This window comes from Acipenser ruthenus, unplaced genomic scaffold (genome assembly GCF_902713425.1).
Source record: "Acipenser ruthenus unplaced genomic scaffold, fAciRut3.2 maternal haplotype, whole genome shotgun sequence".
Lineage (NCBI taxonomy): Eukaryota > Metazoa > Chordata > Actinopteri > Acipenseriformes > Acipenseridae > Acipenser > Acipenser ruthenus.
Genome location: NW_026707720.1, coordinates 1 through 21,695, shown reverse-complemented (window position 1 = coordinate 21,695; position 21,695 = coordinate 1). Strand labels below are relative to the sequence as shown.

General features: G+C 35.5%; 1 protein-coding gene across 2 annotated transcripts; it reads left to right on the top strand.

Annotated features, from left to right (window-relative positions):
• Window positions 1-296: 296 nt before the first annotated feature.
• On the top strand, window positions 297-21,589 carry LOC131728108 (gamma-aminobutyric acid receptor subunit gamma-2). Of its 2 annotated transcripts, XM_059019304.1 has the most exons (8): window positions 297-360; window positions 2,021-2,241; window positions 2,920-3,002; window positions 4,212-4,349; window positions 13,858-14,010; window positions 15,418-15,620; window positions 16,835-16,858; window positions 19,776-21,589. In XM_059019304.1, exons 1-8 carry the CDS (start codon window positions 319-321, stop codon window positions 20,052-20,054), a joined length of 1,143 nt encoding a protein of 380 aa, XP_058875287.1. In that variant the 5' UTR covers window positions 297-318; the 3' UTR covers window positions 20,055-21,589. The 2 variants fall into 2 exon arrangements, with proteins under 2 accessions (XP_058875287.1, XP_058875288.1); XM_059019305.1 differs by lacking the exon at window positions 16,835-16,858.
• Window positions 21,590-21,695: the final 106 nt, after the last annotated feature.

The following is a 21,695-nucleotide window of genomic DNA, read 5'->3' as shown; positions in this document are numbered from 1 at the left end:
ACAGGTCCCTCTCCCTCCTCCACTAATTCTCAGACAATTCCCCAACCACTGGGGCAGGCCATCCCTGCAGATTAGATATTACATCTGAGTGGATCAATCCTGCTGAAATATCTTCAAATAGGCATTGGCTTATTGCTGGCAGTGCATCTGTGGTTGCTAAACTAAGCCGTTATTGTCCATTAAGTATGCGTGATATTGCCCTCAGTTCCATTTGACATTTTAAGAAAGCTAATTCTTAATGGGTCTGCCAGTGTCGCTTAACTGTAAAAACTTATTTTGGTTTGTTTTTCAGTCAAACCAACTATCATTCACACAGACATGTATGTGAATAGCATTGGTCCTGTGAATGCTATAAATATGGTAAGTGTTTAAAATTCACAAAATATTTGTTATCACTTCTTTGATACATTTGTGAGATGCCCTTGGGTAGTGCTTGTTTTCTTGGTGATGGCAACATTATAAAAACTCACTATATTATTTATTTATTTTTTTGTAGTTTTTTCAGAGCATACAAAATAAATCTCTCTGGCTATATGCACTGTACATGTTTTTTTTTTTATTTTACTGCAGTATATTCTCCAGACTTTATAAACCTGTTTCAAGTAGCCTTGCTGAGCCATGATAATATATTACAGTATATGACTGGTTCATATTATACATTCCTTTGGAAAAGCAATAACATATGTATCTTAAGAATATGCATGGGTATCATTAGTGGGTTAGAGTCCAAAGACCTCAATCTCATTCCCGCTAATGATCTTAATCTAAGTAATACTGTATCAATTAAGATGCTCAGCCATCTAAGTTAATTAAAGTAATGCACACTGTTGACATTGCAACTGTGTGATCATCATAGCAGTAACATCAACAGTAGCATTAGCATTATCGATATTTAACATTTAATTGCCATTTTAGGAAATACAAAATGTTTATTATGAAACCAATGGTTCCATCACTGAGTAACAGGCAGTTCAAGCACCTCCAAAAACACAATGTCTGTTTGTACAAATGGATTTGATGTTGTGAGGCATGTTTTCAAAAACGTACACCCTGAGCATATACAGTATGTGCATTTCTGTTGACCTTTTAAATACATGAAAATAGAATCACATGTGAAAGAATCCATCCAGATTATTAACTATTTGTTTTCATGTGATATACATAGAGCAGCTAGCTTGTAAAACCATTGCTGTGGATACAGACGTATGTACGAGATGTCTGGAGGCAATACAAAAAGCATCTTCAGTCCATTCTGACGAGGATGAGCCTTTGTTTTGTTCCTTTTCATTTTTACACTGAAGTTTAATTTGTACTACTCTAACTGGCCTTAGCAAGTCTCTGTGCACAATTGTTATGCAGTAGAGGCATGTGCAATTTAAATGGGTTTTATCTTAAGAAATGCACTGTAGTTTCACAGTGCCTTTCATTTTTTTTATCTTACCAGCAGTTTTTTTTTTTTTTTTTGCTCTTTTCCCGTACAGGTAATAAGGCACAAGAGACAACACCATGGAAACAGTTTATACATGGGCACATAACACATTAACCACACCCGAACCACATTTGCATTGATTTGGCCAAGAGAAAATTATTAAAATGAAACTTTTATAGGATTCTGTATTTTACCCACTATTCACTAACAGGAGGTATAAAATGACCCTCTTGGTGTGTGTTTACCTGGCTAGTATCAGTATACCACTGGCTGCGTAGAAATGCGTCTTTAATAAAAATGAACAGCAGCTTGCATTGAAGATGGTTTGCCAGATCTTAACCTCATTTGTGCCAACTGTGGATTGTTTCTTTTTCTGTGTTTTCCTTGACAAATCAGCTGAGTTTGTAAAATGTATCAAATTGTATGTTATGGGAATGTTTTAGGTACAGGGCACATATGTAAAGACAGATAATACATTGATGTTGAACATGAACTAAAAGAAAAATGTTCAGAGACCTAAGAAGAGGGAAAGCAACATTTTATTATGATTCTTCATGTGTAACACTTTTTTTATGTACCTAATTTTGACAGGAATATACAATTGATATATTTTTTGCACAAACCTGGTATGATAGACGTTTGAAATTCAATAGCACGATGAAGGTGCTCAGGCTTAACAGTAACATGGTGGGCAAAATTTGGATCCCTGACACCTTCTTTCGGAACTCAAAAAAGGCAGATGCTCATTGGATAACAACACCCAATCGAATGCTTAGGATCTGGAACGATGGGAAGATACTGTATACACTAAGGTAAGCTTTAAATATACTGTCAAGATTTCAAGAGTATCTTTAATGCATAGGATTGTGTAGTCTGATAGCTAGCTACCAAGAAAATGTGTCAATGCAAAGAACCTCCCAATGGTATGATAAGCATGTCATCATTTTGACTTCACAATTGGAGGCAGTAAAATCGTTCTTTAAACAGGAGCTAAAGAATATATTATAAAAGAAACCTGTCATATTCTCACAATTCCAACATTTTAAAAAAAATGGACACGTTTTATTTTCAATCTCTTTCGCATTGAGATTAAGATGCTTGCTTGCAGTGTGCAGGGTTACCAGTTCGCGCCCAGCCTCCACTCTGTTACATTGGTGCCGTGATACCAGATCTCAGAGACTGGCTGCAGCGATTGTCGAGGTTAAAGGGGATACGAGTGTAACGGGCAGTGTTGTGTCATGCACTGTCCTTACAGATTTTGTCCCCTGTCAGTGAGATGAGATGAGGTTAAAAGCACTAAAACCACAAATGCAGGCAAGCCCGGCTCCTTTGGATTGTGGTTAAGATGCTTGCTTGCTAAGTGCGAGGTTGCCAGTTTCCTCCCAGCCTCCACCCTGTTACACATTGACGCATACATGCATAAAATCAGTGACAGGTGGACAGAGGGATGATATTTGAAATATAACTTTTTTTGTTATTTGTATTTTTAGGTTAACTATTGATGCTGAGTGCCAGTTAAAACTGAACAATTTCCCCATGGATGAGCATTCCTGTCCTCTGGAGTTCTCAAGCTGTAAGTCTGGACATATGTTCATTTTATATTAAATACCATCAGGGGAGAAAATTAGGATGCACAACGCTAGCATCACCATAATGTTTAATTTCAAATATCACACGTCACATTAAATAAAGAGAAGAAGCTGTTTTTCTGTAGTTATTTTATAAATAAAGAAAAGACTGATAAATGCTTATCATCTCTTAACTGTAAAGACAGTGTAACTGATATATTCCTGCAAATATTCCATGATGGGTTTGTATAATTTCTGTGGGGGAGTAGCTATAAAACAGAGTAAAACAAAAAACACTTTGCTTGAAGTTGTATTATGTACCTCGTATAACAATTTACAATGCTGTATACATTAGTTATTTATTTATTTTTTTCTATAAATATATTTTAATTAAAAACATCACTTCGAATAAACCCACTGCAATATAGTGGTCAAGTGCGCCAGGAAAGAAGAAAGTAAATCTTGTTATAAAATTGGCATGTGGGAAATGCAAAAATCAGAAAGGCATAATGACATGCCTAAAGGCATTGTTGGTTAAACTGCATTAGATATTGTAGCAAACTCTAAGATTTAAATTCCAGGCCCACACATTACTGCACATATCATTCAACAGGGTTATGTTTTGTATATTATAGATTTTTTTATTTATGTTTTTGGCAATTACTAAACTAAATTTGATTTTTCTTTTTTTTTGTTTGGTTTTCAAACATTTTACCTGACTGACCTTATGCAACCCTATAGCAACTTTTTTTGTATTTTTTTATTAAATAACTGTTGACTTTGGAAAACAAAAAGATGCGATATCTGTCTCTAAGCATCTTTAAGAAGCTGATATTTGTTTAATATGTTTAACTCTTGTTAAACATCTATAGCTTACCTTGCCCTGTTAAAACATTTAAATGATAACCATTCAAGCAGGATAAACAATAGGTATTAATAGTGTTTTAAATGGTAAGACGGTGGGGGTGTAAGTGGTATTCTAATGGTATACAGCTATGGCTAAAGGTTTATTTGATTACATGATGTTTACTGAAATATCTAAATTAGGTTCATAGCTGTACAACAAAATACTCTTTATTGTTCATCACAGACCTATTTTAACCAGATCTATTGTACAAAGTGTTGAAAATCACCATTCAAATCACAGGTTCTGCACATGGCTCAATGGTAAGTGTGTTTTTAAGGGTATGCACTGATGCACTGTTTACATCTAGATGGCTATCCAAGAGAAGAGATTATCTACCAGTGGAAGAGGCACTCTGTTGAGATTGGAGACACTCGATCATGGAGGCTTTACCAATTCTCCTTTGTTGGCCTGAGAAATACAACTGAGGTTGTGAAGACAACATCAGGTAAAGCGAACCTTAAAGCGTCACATTCACAGCAAAGCAATCTGCATTCCGGTCCTAAATGAGCAAACACTGTGAAAGATTCAGTGAGCTGTGCTGAGTGATTGCAGCAGAGCTATATGTGTTTAGCATATTAGAGTGTGAAAGTCTGCAGCGTAAGAACCATTGAAAGGGTTGATGCCTGCAGCTCACCATGTTAATTTGAAATCTGAAACCGCCAACACTATTTTTTAAAAGTGGACATGCCTTTTTACTGACTGAAAACCAATATTCTTTTAATACAACCTTACCCTGATGCTTTCTCTTTTCTAACAGTAGTGGAAAGGAGATAAGGTGATAAAAGGTTGTTTTACTAGATTTCAGGAGAAAATGTTGCCAGACTATTGATAGAACTGTGAATGCTGCTATGTACTTAATAGTCCCAGAGCAGCTTCCAGTTGTAATGGGATAAGAATCCATTCCCATTATTATGATAAATCACCTCTCTCCACCAGAGGAAGTGCAGATTGTTTGAAAAGATGCAGTTTATTATGCCAGTTTGTTTAAATGTTTATTGATTGTAGAAAGGGATCTTTTGGCTGTGGACCAGATGCCGCTGGTATGAGGGGTTGATCCTTTTAGTGAAATCTCAATAGTGCAGCTCGTAAAAGCCAGAAAGAATTGTGCTAACCACAAAGCAGATCATGATTACCACTGCAATTAGTTTCCTGCCTGGTTTCTAACTTCCAATGAAGTGTTTATTTTATCAAATGGACACCAGCAACTAGTTCAACTACTGACACTGACAATATATATATATATATATATATATATATATATATATATATATATATATATATATATATATATATATAAATATATATATATATATATATATATATATATATATATATATATATATATATATATATATATATATATAGTGAATGTACTGTAACTCACAACCAGCTGAAATGAATAAAACAAAATATTGGATTGCAAAAGCTAGCTACGAATTCTAGTCAGTCTTCCATTTCATGTTTTTGGATGGTGATCTGAGTTTCGGGGATCCAGAAAGAGAATGAGTAGTAACGGCTACTGCTTCCGATCAATAAGACTAACGTTTACAGAAAGGAGAGCAGTGTTTTGTACATTCCTGGTAGTGTTTCATGTCTGCAGGGTTCCCGTTTATTCAAGCTGCAGCCTGGTAAGAGAGCTGCGTGTGCTCATGCAATATTTAATTTGTTCAAGCAAGGGCGTTGCTTTACTCAGGTAAAAGATATCCATGTGATTTTTGTTTCAACAACAGAGGACCAAACCAATATAATAAGACTACATCAGTAAAACGCTTTTTGTTTAAAACAGGCTTGTTCTATATATTATTAATATGATGGATAGCTCTTTGGCAGGTCTAGAAAGGACATAAAAACACAATATGTGTACAGTAAAGAAGCCAGATAATAAGAAAGTTCTCTGCTAGTCTCAGGTGTGTCAGTGTTATTGGTGGTTTTATGACATAGACGCCTCTCTTCTATAGTAGATGATTTTACCTCCAACCTCAGTTGGAACCCAACTAGGGACCCATCAGTGTTATGCTTCCTCTTGTTTATGCCAAGATACTCAGGTAATTTTTATGGCCAGCTTCAGCTCTTCAGTGTATAGTGTTCAGCCGTTAATGTGTTCTGTGGTGTACAACATAGCAACCAGGTTAGCAACACACTGCTATCAAGAACAATAGAGATCATCCTTCAACTTCAAAGATGTGTTATTATATTTCCATGGGTGCAATTTGTCTTGGTGTATCAGCACATTTGAAAATTGTATGAAAAGGATAATTGCTATTTATTAAAGGCTGTGGTATTTTAAGGCTCTGTGTAGTGTCTCCATGTATTTTTCTTGTTTTTGATCATGTTTATACCTCTGAAAAGATTTCTGAAATAACCCATTCGCGTGATTTATGCAGAGCAACACAATAAATCACAAGCAAATCAAACCAGAATATCTTTCATTCAGTTATTGTTGTGTGTAAATTAAAGAGCAATTAAAGGACACTATTCCCTTGTGAATGTGTTCTATGGTAAAAGGTACTTAAATTTAGTAAAAAAAATAAAATAAAATAAAAAAACTTTTTTTTTAAAATTATGTAGAAATAATTCCAGCATTATTTTTTTAGTGATAACTACCACCTACTTCAGATAATTAAACAGTTTCTGTAAAAAAAAAAAAAAAAAACCTAACTAAAATAATAAATAAAAAAACAGATCAGAAAAATACAGCCTGTTTAGTATGTATTTGCATCCAATCAGAAACAAGCAATGTAATAGGAAGGTTATATAAGATGTATTCAGTTACCTTTTCATTGTAGAAAAAAATACAAAATAGCTACTGCTGTAGTGAGGTGTCACTTGAAGCAGACAGATTGGTATGTTATAACCAAGAATTTCTTATCCACTCCAGGCTTCAGATTTCTTTCTTTTCACTTTTCCTAAGTGCATTTTCTATGGGGGGATGGGTTGCTTTAAGAGAGGGCACTGCAATGCAGTGCACCATCTGCTTTCCAGACACATTGAGGGTGATGTTCAGTAGCTGGAACAAGCACTAGCATGCTGGTTATTGTTGTATTATAACTTACATCATAAGACTTTTTGGCAGTCAGGTCCCCTATTTTGTTCCTTTGGGCATTTTGTTATTGGAGATGACAGTGATGGAATGAGAGTTGAAAGGAAAAAATTATTCTGTTGCTGACACCTGCGGGCACTCCCAGAGTTCTTTGCCAGTTTTGATAAGTCAGACAATATTAAAAAAATATAATAATAATTCTTCCCCTGTTAAGCAGTACAGTATGAAATGTAAAATTTGTTTTCAGATGTTATTCTTACAGTGACTATTCTTTATAGTTTCAGTGGCTTATACTTTTCTGTTTGCATTGTTCTGCATGATTTAGCTTGAGCATTGAGAGCCGTAGGACACATCAGCTATCTTCACAGTTTATGGAAGCCCACATTTTCCAGATGAGAAGTTGACAAGATAAATCTGGAGGCACCATGTATAAAATAATGGACCATCTAAGAGCCAAGTGGAGATGTGTGTATGTGCATTTTTTTTTTTTTTTGCATATCATTGTTTCTCTTGCTTTTTAGTCTGTAAAGTATGTTTTTTTATAAAGTTAGAAGGTGGTCCAATACATGTAATGTGAGCTGCAAGCAAACATGGCAGAAGAATATGGCTATCAAGTTTCCTTCCATTCTGAAGGATTCATCGCTTAGGTCACGCTCGAAATGGCTAAAGGTTGATGGGCTCAACCCAACTGGGCAGTGATTCACATCAAAACACTTTGCAATTCAGCACAGTTGACATAGGCATCTTTGCATGTAGTCTCAGAAAGAGTAGCCAAGAATTGGATGGACCTCCTGTGCAGGCTTTGTGGGGTTAAATATGATATGCAGTATTCCCTAGCTGACTTTGGCAAAGTTGAAATTTGTTATGATGATATTCCAAATGATATGACTGCCTCAGCTTAATCATGTATAGAAGAGTAAAATGAGTATATACAGTAGCACAGTGATCAATGATATCAACAGTGAAATCTAAGTTCTTCTTCACTTCAAGCAAATCCATTGTGAATGGACTCGATCAAAATGAACTATTGATACATTCTTAAAAGCAGCAGGATATGTAGCAATTGGGTCTTTTGGAGCTCTGTACATACTTCCTCAGTTTAAAAAAAAAAACACCAAATGGATGTTGAAGGAACAACAGCAATATATGTCCAGTACTAGGACATGGCTTACTTACACAAGCCAAGCTACAGCAGTGTAGGAAAATGATTGCTTGTTTTCCCCTCCATTGAACACCACCTGCGCATTAGGAGTTCCTGCAGTTTTAGCAGAGCCCAGCACACTGGATTTATTTGCAGCTGTCTGGGCCAATAGATTTACATCCTATCACCTTTTCATTCATCATAACTCAAGTCAGTATATTTTGTTAGAGATGCAACTGTACCAGTCCCTGACACCCGTAGTGTAGAAGGTTTTCAGATGTGGGTTGAATTTAAAAGCACTGGAAGCTTACATACCAGCGCAGTGGTTTTTGAACCCCCCAACAGTCCAGTTAAAAAACACCATTGCATTGTATACATTAAGAAGTTCAATTTGTTGATAAATCCTCAGTGGCAGAATGGAAATGCTTCCATTTGCTTCATACAGTGGAATGAAACCTGTTGAATAATGTTATGTTAACATATTTAATTACATACTGCTTTGTAGTTTTCTATATACTTAATGAAAAACTGACATGAAATACAGTACTGCTAATATGGCTTCCGGAAGATGTTTGCGATATCATTTTATAGTTTCTTGATGTTAAATTATGTACATATATATATATATATATATATATATATATATATATATATATATATATATATATATATATATATATATATATATATTAAATTTGTCTCAGTTCTAAAATTCTAGGTGATCCTAAACTTTTGGCCATAGCTGTAGGAAACAAAACAGAGTGCAGAAATGGGAAATGCCCTTTTCCAAATGCCTGTTTATCTTATAGTTTATATTTCCAAGGGAACAGCCTTTTTAAATATACTGTGTATATATATATATATACATATATACACAAACACACACACAGTGCTCCTCCTTTATAACGCTGTAGTCGGGAGCCATAGTTAAGAGACTGTGCTATTTGTATTCTGCCTAATAACGACAATACTACTGTTAGTGTAAATAAATATATATATATATATATATATATATATATATATATATATATGGTGCACTGTATGCTGAATGTCAATAGAAGGTTATAATGGCCTGATCCTGGGAATTCTAGCTTTACAATATAAAGTATACCATTTATCAATGTACAAGTCTCTGGTGTGGCAGTCCATTCTTTGCCAAATACATTCAACCTGGAAACTTAAGAAATATTGGAAATATATATTTCTCATAAATAGGCCTTTAAAAGTGAAGCAGTTTGTGTGTGTATGTGTGTGTGTGTGTGCTTGGGTTCCTTTCTCTTTAATACCATCTCTGGCAAACATCCTAGCTATATTCCATTCCAGCTTTATTGATTTATGTTAGAAATGTCAGACAGAAATCAGATGCTGTTCATTCACTAATGGCTCTCAACTGAAAAGGAATGCCAAATTCCCTTGACTATTTTCACATTAAACCTACTTTCCATTCCATTAAACCAAAGTAGCAAAAAAATGTATGAAAACCCAGTCAAATAATTTGAAGATATTTCCTATGCTGGGTAACAGCCTGATTAGAAATGTATTAAAGGGAAACAAACAAAAGCATGAGGAAAATCATAAACACACCCTCTGGATTGTCTAATTCAATGTCCAGTATTCTGCAAACAATTCATCATTGCATTGAACCTTGCATGTTTGTTTTCACCAAAATTGCACTGACAGCTGTTACTGAAAAGTACAGGCATACTGTACATTTGAATGATCTGTGGACCTGATACAGAAACAAACCAGAAAGAAAACCTGGACACTGCTGGGTTTAAGTAAAACCTGAGCAATGTTATCACAATGTTTGTTGTATGAATGCAGGATAAGGAAGAATCTCATAACTTAAGAAATCAGCTGAATGGAAACGTTGCACAAACTACAATCTCACCAGGGAGCTGTCCAGAGTGCTTATTTAACGTATATGTTTCAGAGGAAAGCTGGTGTTGTCTAGGGTCCAGAAACTGCTAAGAGTGGCAATTCCTTTGTTCCCTTTGTTGTTCTTTCTGTTGTTTTCAATAAGGCACTGCAGAGTGGTTTAGACGTTGCTTCCCTGGTCCCTTACCAATGACTCACACACTCTTACAGACCTGCTTTTAAGTTTTTATTCTTAAGGTAGCTATATTACTTCCTTAGAAAGTTATGTTTGTGTTGTATATGAATAGTACTGCCTCAACAAAATTCATAGATATTTAAAATGACTTCTTCTCAGAGCTCTAAGTAATGGTTATGTTGTGTGATTATGCTATGTGCCAATCTGTTGTCAACTGTAATTAGAGTTTTTTGAAATACAGATTATCTTTTTTTTTTTCTCAAAACATCCGGGATTAAGAATTGTTCATCAGCATTCAGATTGTTCTCTAAAGGTAAGCTTGTGTAAACCAGTTACAGCGACCATCAAAGATTGGTATGAAACTTGGTGATTAATGCACATTGTACATTGTTATGTAATCAGTGTAGCCTGTCACTTTCAATGTACGTAAGAAAAGAAAACTAGAACTGGTTATAGACACTGTAAATCTCACAGTCAATTGGTTGATTTACTAAAAGCAAGATAAATCAATGTTTCATTTGAACAACACATCTGGAGAAAAATCGACTTCAGGTTTAGTTAACACTTTCTAACAAAGGAAAGAAAATCAGGATGAGTTTAAAACGTACAGCTTAAATGCATAATGGTTTATAGTCTGTTGTGAATATAGAGAGGTAGGACAGGTAAGAGAGACTGCTAAGAGAGACTAAAATGAGGGAGCTGCCAGCTCTACTGTACTTTAAAAACCAGCTATCCATTTCAGAGGCAGATTTCATATGTACTGGTTTATATAAATACCTCTATATGAATGTAAGCATTCATATATCACAGAATACTTACATTAAGAGGTAAGTGGTAATTATCACTAATGTGTATTTCCAACTTCTGTGAAAATATAGTATATAATGGAGCTTTGATTTCTTTCAACTTCTAAAGATGTGTTTACCCTCTACTGCACGATGTCTTAGCGAAAAGGCTTTTCATTATAATGTATTTAGTCAGAATGAAGAATAATCAATCAGCTTTGTTTTTAAATGCAGCAAAGATTTAGGTATGATATTACTTACTACAAACTTAAAGGGAAAGAGAAAAAAGGTTTTGCTCTGTAATGGTTCCTGAAGTATCAATTCTAATGGTAATTTCCAGTACAATATGGAACGGTACAGTATCCCGTCGTTAGTTATACAAGATGTGGCTTAATTGTTTTACAGGGAGCTACTAGAGTGGAGTGCTGGCCACTGGTTGTTGTCTGTGGTACTAATTTAATTTGTTTTTAAGAAACCCAAGTCAGACATTGTCCTTGACCCTGAAACCTAAGAGCTGCAGTCCTGTTTTGGGGAGGTGTGCTGGTTCCTGTTGTTTTTCAATATAGCACCACAGACTGGTTTAAGCTACTTATCCCCCATGTGGCACGTAAAGACATGCTTTTGTATTTTATTGAGAGTGGAAAGTAGATCATTTACGTCTTAAAAAGTACACATCCATTTGTTACCATAACAGGTTACCAGGGATTGTGTTATCTTATTGCAAGTTTTAAGGCCATTGACATATGGGTTGTGCAGTACATAACTGATAGAATTAGCTCTTATACATAACATTATTATGTGTAGAGAAATGCTGTATTTCCTTGAAAGGCATTTGCCTTCTGAAAAAAAACCTCCCTCATGTTCTCCATCATTTTGTGCTTCGTCCACATTTCTCCCTTGGGATATCTGTGTTCATGGGTATGTGGCGGTCACTGAAAATATTTGATGTGTTCTGGTATATGAAAATCTAAACCATCACATGGAGGCTGAATGAGAGCTCCCTGTAGTTCTGGAAATTGCCCTGTAACATGCTGTGTGAAGCACTGTAGAAGAGATGTCTGCAGCTAATTCAGCTTGACATAAGTGAAATAAATATAATTAATTACTATAGAGAGCAGTGTAGCTTTACCCCGTCTGACAAAGCACTAACCTGAAACAATCAGCAAGCAAAAGCTTTTTATGTTTTTACACATATTAAGGTCATTTTGAAAAGCAGGAATAAAGCAGATGCTATGGCTATTCATACAAATTCTACAAGTTGTACAGCTGCCAGGCCTTTTCAAGACTTATGAGCAAGGAATCAGAAATAAGACTATGATATCGGCAAGTAGGTTTTTTTGTATTTACTTGTTAAGCTTAAAATAGAAGACACAATATAGTTTTGGGTGGAATAAGCATTGGAGTAAATGAGTGTAATAAATGGGTACACAATCCTTCAAGGGAGTCAGAGCTGCACAAAGTGTGTTTTCAGTAAAATTTCAAACTATATATATATATATATATATATATATATATATATATATATATATATTTTTTTTTTTTTTTTTTTTTATGTCTCAATCCTAACATTCTAGGTGATGGAACACTTTTGGCTATAGCTGTATATATCTTTGTCATCAAATTCAATTACAAACTGATTTTCAGAATTAATAAATACCACGTGCAGTGCATAGTTAGTACACCACACATTGAGTTATTCTTACTATCTTGCAGGCTACCTCTTGGCAATGTTCCTGACTTACATTCTTGACATTACATGTCTACCCTTCTGCTTCTGTGCTGTGGAATTTGAATTTTAGACACATTTTAAGTGTCATGGGTACTGGGCAGCACAATTTATCAGTGAAGAAAATACAAAATTAATCAAACTGTCAGTTTGATACTCTGAATGTGGGTTCTACTTTCCATCTCCTGAAGTGTATAGCTGCAAGGCAGATTAAAGTGTGCATACAACAGATACATCGCGGATCGACTGACTAATCAGGCTGCTTGGCTAAGGAGGCAGTGTGGTTCAGTGATTGAAGTCCAGGGCTTGTAACCAGAAAGTTACTGGTTCAAATCCCACCTCTGCCACTGACTGACTCACTATGTGACATAAGCAAGTCCCTTAACCTCATTGTGCTCCACCCTGTGGATGAGATGTTAAGTCAATGTTCTATTGTAAGTGACTCTGCATATAATGAACAGTTCACAGCCTAGCGCTTTGTGATGGTGGTTCACTATGAAAGGTGCTATATAATATTATTATTATTATTATTATTATTATTATTATTATTATTATTATTATTATTATTATTATTATTATCTACAGAAATGACAAGGAAGAGGTAATCTGACCTTGTTACTTTAGGACAGATGCCAGTCCACTTCTCCAATTCCCAATCAGATGTAGAGTGTGTTGTGTATTTTATCCACTTTGAAACAGTATAAAACTAGCAAGATACCATTTAGATGTATGAAGGAGAAGTTACATTATTGAGTAGTTTCTTGCTAGATTCACAGTGTTACAAAATTGTATCTCTCTCTGAAAAATAGCCTTTGCTCTTGCTTTTAAATAGGTTCCCTCTAGATGGTGGCTTTGTGTCCGGCTTTTAGGATATATATTTTTTATCATTACGCCATACATCTTTTTAGCTTTATTTTATTTTAATGGGGACAAAGAAAAGACAGCACAAGGAAAGCATGAATGACTGAAAGAAGACAGATCTCAGTAGAGCACAAATGAGGTCAACACTTTCTAAGTAGAGTTGAAAACAAAAATGAGAACACACAGGAAAACGAAACATTAATCTTGGAATACGTTACCTTGCTGTGTGTGTAATGTGTCATATTTAACAATGTGGTTTGCAGACTTCAAAGGGAAAAATTATCTATTCTCTCTCTCTCTCTCTCTCTCTCTCTCTCTCTCTCTCTCTCTCTCTCTCTCTCTCATAGGAGATTATGTGGTGATGACAGTCTTCTTTGAACTAAGCAGGAGGATGGGGTATTTTACAATTCAAACCTACATTCCCTGCACTCTGATTGTTGTGCTGTCCTGGGTGTCTTTCTGGATTAATAAGGATGCAGTGCCTGCCAGAACATCCTTAGGTAACATGTTAGCCTCTGCTTCTTTTCTGGGTTTACTTTGAGGGATTGCCAAATCATACATTTTTATAATCAGCAAACCTAGTGCAAACATGCAATAGACATCAATGCAATTCATGAACTGACTCATGCTAATTAACCATACTTTAATGAAGTTGGTATGAGCTGACCTTCTTCTAGAGCAAACATATTATAAAGTTATGCCTTTTTTGTTTAGAATACAGCAGTGTATATGGAAAACACTACACCAATTTCCTGCTGGGGTGGGGGGGGGGGGGGGGACCTGTACTGGTTGTATATTTTATATTTTGAACTAAAATTATATTTTAATTTGAAAAGTAAAAAAAAATGTACAGAAGTGGTTTAGCACTAACCTCTTTCTAGGAATATCATGGCTGAAGTTTCTATGTGTTTGTGTGTGTGTGTGTTGAGGTCAGGAGGGTTGGTAATACCTTAATATTTAGCATAGTGGGGCATAAATAATAACTCCAAGATCATTTGCTGCATTAATTGAGTTCAAACATTAACACTGATTAAAAATAGCTTAATTTTGGCTGAAAAACACCAGAGGGTAAATGACTGTCAGCAGGACGGATTAATGGCTGTGATATAATTTGTAATCCTCAGTGCTGTCAGCCAGAAGATCACAATCATACAGTGCCCTGCACTGAATGCTGCAGCATTAATCTTGATTACTGATGTTACGTTGAAGTTGTTGATTCCAGCATTTTGACGATAACCTCTGTGTAAACCAATTGTGTAGGTCAATCATTATTAAAAATCTATAACACTTACAGTTCAGTACTTAAACAAATACATGCAGGCTATACTTTCTGTTTTCATTAAAGACCTGAGGCAAGTGTGTATGGACTTGCTCTATATTCAGAGACAAGGTTTTTGAATGTATTTAATCTTAAGGTGGAAGCATTAACAAAATGTATTTCTACCATCCTCCCCACACACGAGAAAAAATTGAAAAAAAAAAACCTCACCAGATGGCCCTTAGTTACATCTCTTGGGCTTACCCTACCTAGACCCAAACATGATGGATCAGGCAAACGGCAGCAGTTGGTTCATTTATTCAGCTGGGAAATTTCTCCATATTTCATAGTCACATTCCTTCAAATCTAAATACTGTATTTTAATCGGATGCATTTAATCCATTGCGTTAACGTGTTAAGACATATTTATTATTTATTTATTATTGTCATTTGATTAAAAAGGTGGTGCACTATAACATGCAGTTCGTTTTTGTCTTTGTCTTTATTAAAGTAACAATCTGTCTGTTTATCTGTCTGACAGTCTTAAGTTGGTATACTGTTCTTCTCCCCATCAATATCTGTATATTCTATTTGTGCTTCAACACGTATTGTTCTATGGTTTATATTTTTTCTGTTTGTCCATTCACAGGAATCACAACTGTCCTGACAATGACCACACTGAGTACAATTGCCCGTAAATCCCTTCCCAAAGTTTCCTATGTGACTGCGATGGATTTGTTTGTCTCTGTTTGCTTTCTTTTCGTTTTCGCTGCTCTGATTGAATACGGGACCTTGCACTACTTTATCAGCAACAGGAAACCGAGCAAACCGGGCAAGAAGAGGAAAAATCCTGTAAGTACTGTAATTGTGACCATTTATTTTTCCGTAAATGCAATTGCCAGTAATCAGATTGCCTAAATACATTTTAAAATACTGTAGCAATTCTGTATACTGTAGTTGTTAACATACTTCATCAATATTGTATTGTATAGCAATGTTAATATCATTTTTTTTAATGAGCCGTTTAGTTTTAATTTATTATTTTATTTTTATTTATTTATTTAGCAGACGTCTTTATACAAGGCGAATTGAATGAACTACAATTAATATAGCTAAGATACTGTGATATACTATGTACATTTAGTTCGTTAAACTACATAATGTTTTCAATAGTTTTATTAATTAATTTGTACTTAAATGGTAAACTTTTAAATTGCATTCCCTGCCTCAAGATGGCTTCACATGTACCTGCATGGACCTCTCAGAACTACATTTCCCATCATCCTCCTGCTCACATATTTAACTAAGATGGATTTACCAGTGAGCAAGAGGATCATGGGAAATGTAGTTCTGAGAGGTCAACACATGGGAACATGTAACACAAAAAAAAATAAAAAGGTCCTAACCCTTTAAAACATGGATGAAAGCTATATACAGAACACTCAAACTGCTGTACACTGATATAGGATACTTACAAGCCTTTTGCTGTTTATTACTACCACACAACCTGCATGTTAAGTATGTATGGAGTATAAAGCTTAGTTTGGGGTGTATGGGTCACATCACTTTTCCTGGAGGAGACTACGGAGTTTTTTGGTGTTTACAAATCACTATGTTTTCATAACTACCGTTAACATTCCAAGCATTTCATGTATTAAACCAGTAGTAAATGTCCAAGTCACAATGTTGTTAAATGTTCCGATATTGATGGTTATGTAGGTTAAGTAAGCATCACAATGACACCAGGTTTACCTTGCTCTTATAAATACCAATGTGTCTATTGTAATTCTTTATGGAATTGTACCATTTAAGTACATTCAGTTTCTGCCTTCCTGTTAAAGGAATCCCCCCTGCAGAAGACTTAATCTTAAGGCAAGTATTAATACAAACAAGGTAAACCTGCTTCTGAATCCTATGTAAATGTTACATGTTCTTGTTTTTGTCTGGTCTACTACCTTCACCTGTAACTCTTAAGCTAGATAAGTACTATCGTTATGTTAAGTTGTGTTTGTTTTACATCTGTTCTTTTTTTTCTTTTACTACTTTGTTTCCTGCTTGGATAAAAGCTCCTTCGGCTGTTTTCTTCAAAGGTATTGCTTGTGTCTGAATAGAACATATTCACTGCATGCCACTGCTGCATTTTGACCATTAGATGCACATTCTTTTACAGTATGTGTAAAATAGAATGTGTGTAAGTTATATATTTCCTGCTTATTCATTTAACTAGTAATTATTTGTCAAGGATGGCTGGTTTAGTCTTTATAGTGACACCACTGTGCATTTTTTTTTTTAAAAAGCATTGTATGGACCGAGTCAGTAAAGATAGAAAAACTGTTTTTATTACTACTTGGGTCCCACATTATAAAAACAGTGGCAGCTCCTGCTTTGCATCTCATCACAAGCATGGAAGGCTTTAAAACTGCTCAGAATTACACAGCCAGCAGTGCATTAACAGATTGAAATAGACAACCGTATGAGGTAAAGAATCACATCACTAACCATTCAGCAGTGTGAGCATTGCAGAACTCATATCTAATTAAGGTCATCTTTCAAGACAGTCTTTTTTTTTTTTTTAAGATGAAGCATGCAGCCTTTGCTCACAGTTCCCTGTGCAAAAAAAAAATAACTGCTTAAATAACTTATGAAAGTACATAGCAGTAATGGTACGGACACCATTGCATGTAGATGGATTGATTCTGTAGCATACGGCAAATTGAGTTGACACTTGGCTTTTACTGTATGTGCTCTGCTTCAGAATGAATGGCTCAACAATCATCTGTTCAACTTCCTGTGCATGAAACTCGGTGGGCGTTATTACCCCCCTCTTCTCTCTATAGTGGAGGCTCACATAGTTATGTATGAGCTCTTTCATCTCATTGGTCGGTGATAAAGGCAACAGGGTCTATTGATCTAAAAGTGGCAAATGTGAGTCTCGGAAGTGTCGGCTTTTTAAAATGTAACATCTAAATGTAGCTCTGTAAATAGATGCACCACTGTTTAGATCAACTGAATATACCTCAACAGGTTCAGGACTGCTTGCACACATTTGACTTTCTGCAGACATTTATTATAATATTCTGTGGTTATGGGTCACCACATCTGATTGGCTGAGCTACTGGAAGCTGTATCTTGGTAACAACGTGTCCAATTGTGATGAACAGTAGCATTTTGAGATTAGAGTCTATTCTGTTCTGTGGCGTAGGTCCTGGTGTTATTTATATCATTGTTGGGAATTGTTTTTACTGATGCCTTGTTTAAAAACGGTTTGCAAATGTTCTCCAAAGCAGCTTTAAAATGAAAAAAAACCTCCGCAGTTGCCGTACCTTTCATTTAAATAATCGAAACAGACTTTAAACAAAGTGCCATTTTTAGGAAAAAAGGCGCAGTAATTCTTTGTACAAGGAACAGTCTGGGGTTTTCAAAGGTTGTCTACTTTCATCTGGTTAAAGCTGCAATTCCACTTCATGTGAATACCTGCACCAGGCCTGCTCTTGTTCTGTACTTGGTCTGTCACTCGCTTTATGTATAACCCTTTGAGAACTGTCATTAAAATGCAGACTGTGTAGAGCTAACTAAAATCCCTGGTTGCATATTTAATCAGAGCATTATGTACAAAACCCAATTGAATGGTGTCCTATTCAAGTTTTCAAAGTGGGGTTTAAGCACACATAACCAGTGCGGGGCAAATCTGGGGGAAAACAATGTTAAAGCAGACAGATTCTACAGACATCTATAGGAAATTGTGTCAATAGATTCAAAAGTTTCACTGCAAAAATAAATGTCATACGGAAGATAACAGTTCAGGATAATATTGTTTGGAAATGGTTCGAAATTACATGCTGTCAGATTCAGGAAAAAGGCATCACGGGTTTATCATAATTAGGATATTTAACATGTCAGCAAGAGTCTAGCCAGCTAATTTGTTGTTGTTCAAATATTTTCATGCTCTTTCATCTAATGGTGCATAAACTGATCAAAGCTGTATAAGATGCATTTATTTATGATAAATATGAATTTAATCCTTACCAAGCTTCTGTTTAGGTGGTCTGTGATTAAAAAGAGCCTTCCAATATGAATTTTGAATATTAATTTAATGGATGTATAATTTTTAAGTAGCTTATATAGCATCGCTGATACCTCTGCACTATTAAAAATTGATATGCATAAATACTGGAAAAGAGCACTGCACCAGACGACCTGCTTTAGCAGATTGTATTAAAAATGTAAAGAAATGTGAAGCACCGAATTAAATATTAAGATATGTTAGTTTTAAAGCAGGTCGGTATTCTATATTTCTACTGCAATGAACAAAACATTTTAAAAAAACTACATTTTAAAATCTCTTTAATAGTTTATGCGCAGTTTTGAAATAACAGTAAATATAATTTGTGATTTTTGTGAAGGATTTCTGAGAAGGGATCTAAAGGCAAAACGTGGAATTTGCTAAATATATATTCCATATTATAAGACAAATGGAATCTCTCTGCTGCATTCTGTCATGGTGTTCTAAACCCTGCTATCCTTAGATAACACAACATGGTACACTTTGGATGAACAAACCTCGCAAGGGGGCCAATAAGCCGGTCACAGAGTAGAGTGACTGATTCAGTTGAAGCGAGACTCAGAACAGCACATAATTGACTTAAAAAAAGAAAATACCCAAACACTTGTCATATAATAGCTGTACTTGGTGACAGCAGTCTCTCTTGCTAGTATGAAATGCTCACAGATTGTATACACTGTGAAGACTGTTTTCTCCTCGCAGACTTGATGCCCCATGCCCTTAACACTTAAGTTAACATCTTCACAGCCATAGCCGCCTTGGGGACCATTGTTGTCTATTTATGGTAACCGTTGTTAAGCAGTCAAAGCCTGGATGCATACAGATGGATTGCCCAGCACTAGCATGATCATTTGCTTACAAAAAAAAAAGTTGCTTCTGCATTTGTTGCATCAAATGGTTTCAAAGGGACAGAGCCTTAACACTCTCTGTCTTTGTAACAACAGACGCCCACTGTTGATATTCGACCACGCTCTGCCACAGCCATTCAGATGAACAATGCCACGCACCTTCAGGAGAGAGATGAGGAGTATGGGTATGAGTGTCTGGATGGCAAGGACTGCTCCAGCTTCTTCTGCTGTTTTGAAGACTGCCGATCAGGGGCATGGCGGCACGGTCGAATACACATCCGCGTCTCCAAAATTGACTCCTATGCCCGCATCTTCTTCCCTACTGCCTTTGGTTTGTTTAACCTAGTATACTGGATCTCCTATCTCTATCTTTAGGGTAATAGATGTAGCTGGCCTTAATATCAAAATCCACTTGCAAGACCATATCTTTTTTGACCCCTAGCAAAACAAGCGTACAGTGTCTGTCTTTTTTATTATTTAAATTGTATTGATCTTATTATTGTTATTATTTTTGTATTATTATTTTTCGAGCCTTAGTTTAGATCCAACAAAAATGTGTAGCAAATTTCCAAAAGGAGTTGAATTCTGTACAGATGCAGCTAGACTGTGACATTGTCTCATTGATACCTTCATGGCTAGGACAGGTACGGATTAACGAGACAAAGTCAGATGCTGTAACCTAAATCCAGTGCTTGTGAATGCAGCTCAGGAAGGTATACAGTCAGGCTTTCTCATGCACGTTTTCATTCTACTGTTGCCTTTTTCTAGAGACCCCTAAACACAGGCTGCTGGAGTAAGCAATGTCATTGTCTGATTAGCTTGTTGTCAAGAAATACAAATTACAGCCAATAGATCTGCAAGATGATTTTTTCGATCCTTTTTTTTTTCTTAACAATGGTTTAGTATATTTAAAAAAAATGTGTGCAATGGCCAATTGAAAGAGACTACTGTATAGCAAATGAATAAACCAGTATTTAAGAATATTAATCAGGAAGTCGTGCCTGCTTATCTATGGAGCTTCAGTTGTTTTATGAGTTCCATAACTATATCGGGATTACAGACCTGACTGTAAAAGCTTAAAGTGATCACTCCTTGCCTTTAATGGTGTGGACAGGGCTATAAAAATATATGGTCTATAATAAAATGTAAAAATGCTGTAAATATTTGAATAGAATGTAGTGGTTTCAATTTACTGCATGCATTTTTCAGGCCAAAAAAAAAAAAAGAAAATATGTACTTTGGTCTTTTGTTCTGTTGTCTATGGAAAACTCCTGTAAATTAAACTGGATTCATTTTTTAATTTTTTTCTCTGCCCATTTCCAATGCACATGAAATCTGATCAGGTAAATGCAGCATCAGATGCAAACTGTTCAAAGTGTTTAAAAAAAAAAAAAAAAAAAAAAGATACATGAATTGCATACAAACCCTAGGAATACATTTTAATCATGGTGTCTCTATCATTAGAGCAGCTTAAAAATAAAAAAAAATCACTGAAAACAAAAACGATGATATCTGAACACAATTACTTGTATACAATTCCACAATTGTTACCTGCATCGCAAGTGTTGCTTGTTTTGTAACTTGATGCTTTACAAAAGCTGCTAAAAATAAATCTAATCTTAGGTAAGTGGCCATCAGTACACTGTATATCACTGTTTTAAAGACAATGTAATGGTACTGAGGCTGCAATGTTGTACCCAGCCCCATTCTAGCTTTGCCTTGTCCTTCCAATGAATTTTCCCCTAGCGGTCATTTTCTCATTGTCCATGTCCCTTCATGTGTAGAAATATTATTTGCTCTGGCATGGCTTACAGTAATCCATCATATACATGTTGTGTCCTAGCATAGCAAGACTATACCTGACAGAAAAAAAAAAATGACCACAGGTTCAAAGGGCCCCAGAGCAACAAACTAATAATACAGAGAAAGCATTTGAACTGTCAAATCACTCATGCGATGAAAGGAAAATGCTCAGTTTCTGGGACAGGTGAATAGTTACTTGCATCACAAAAAGGT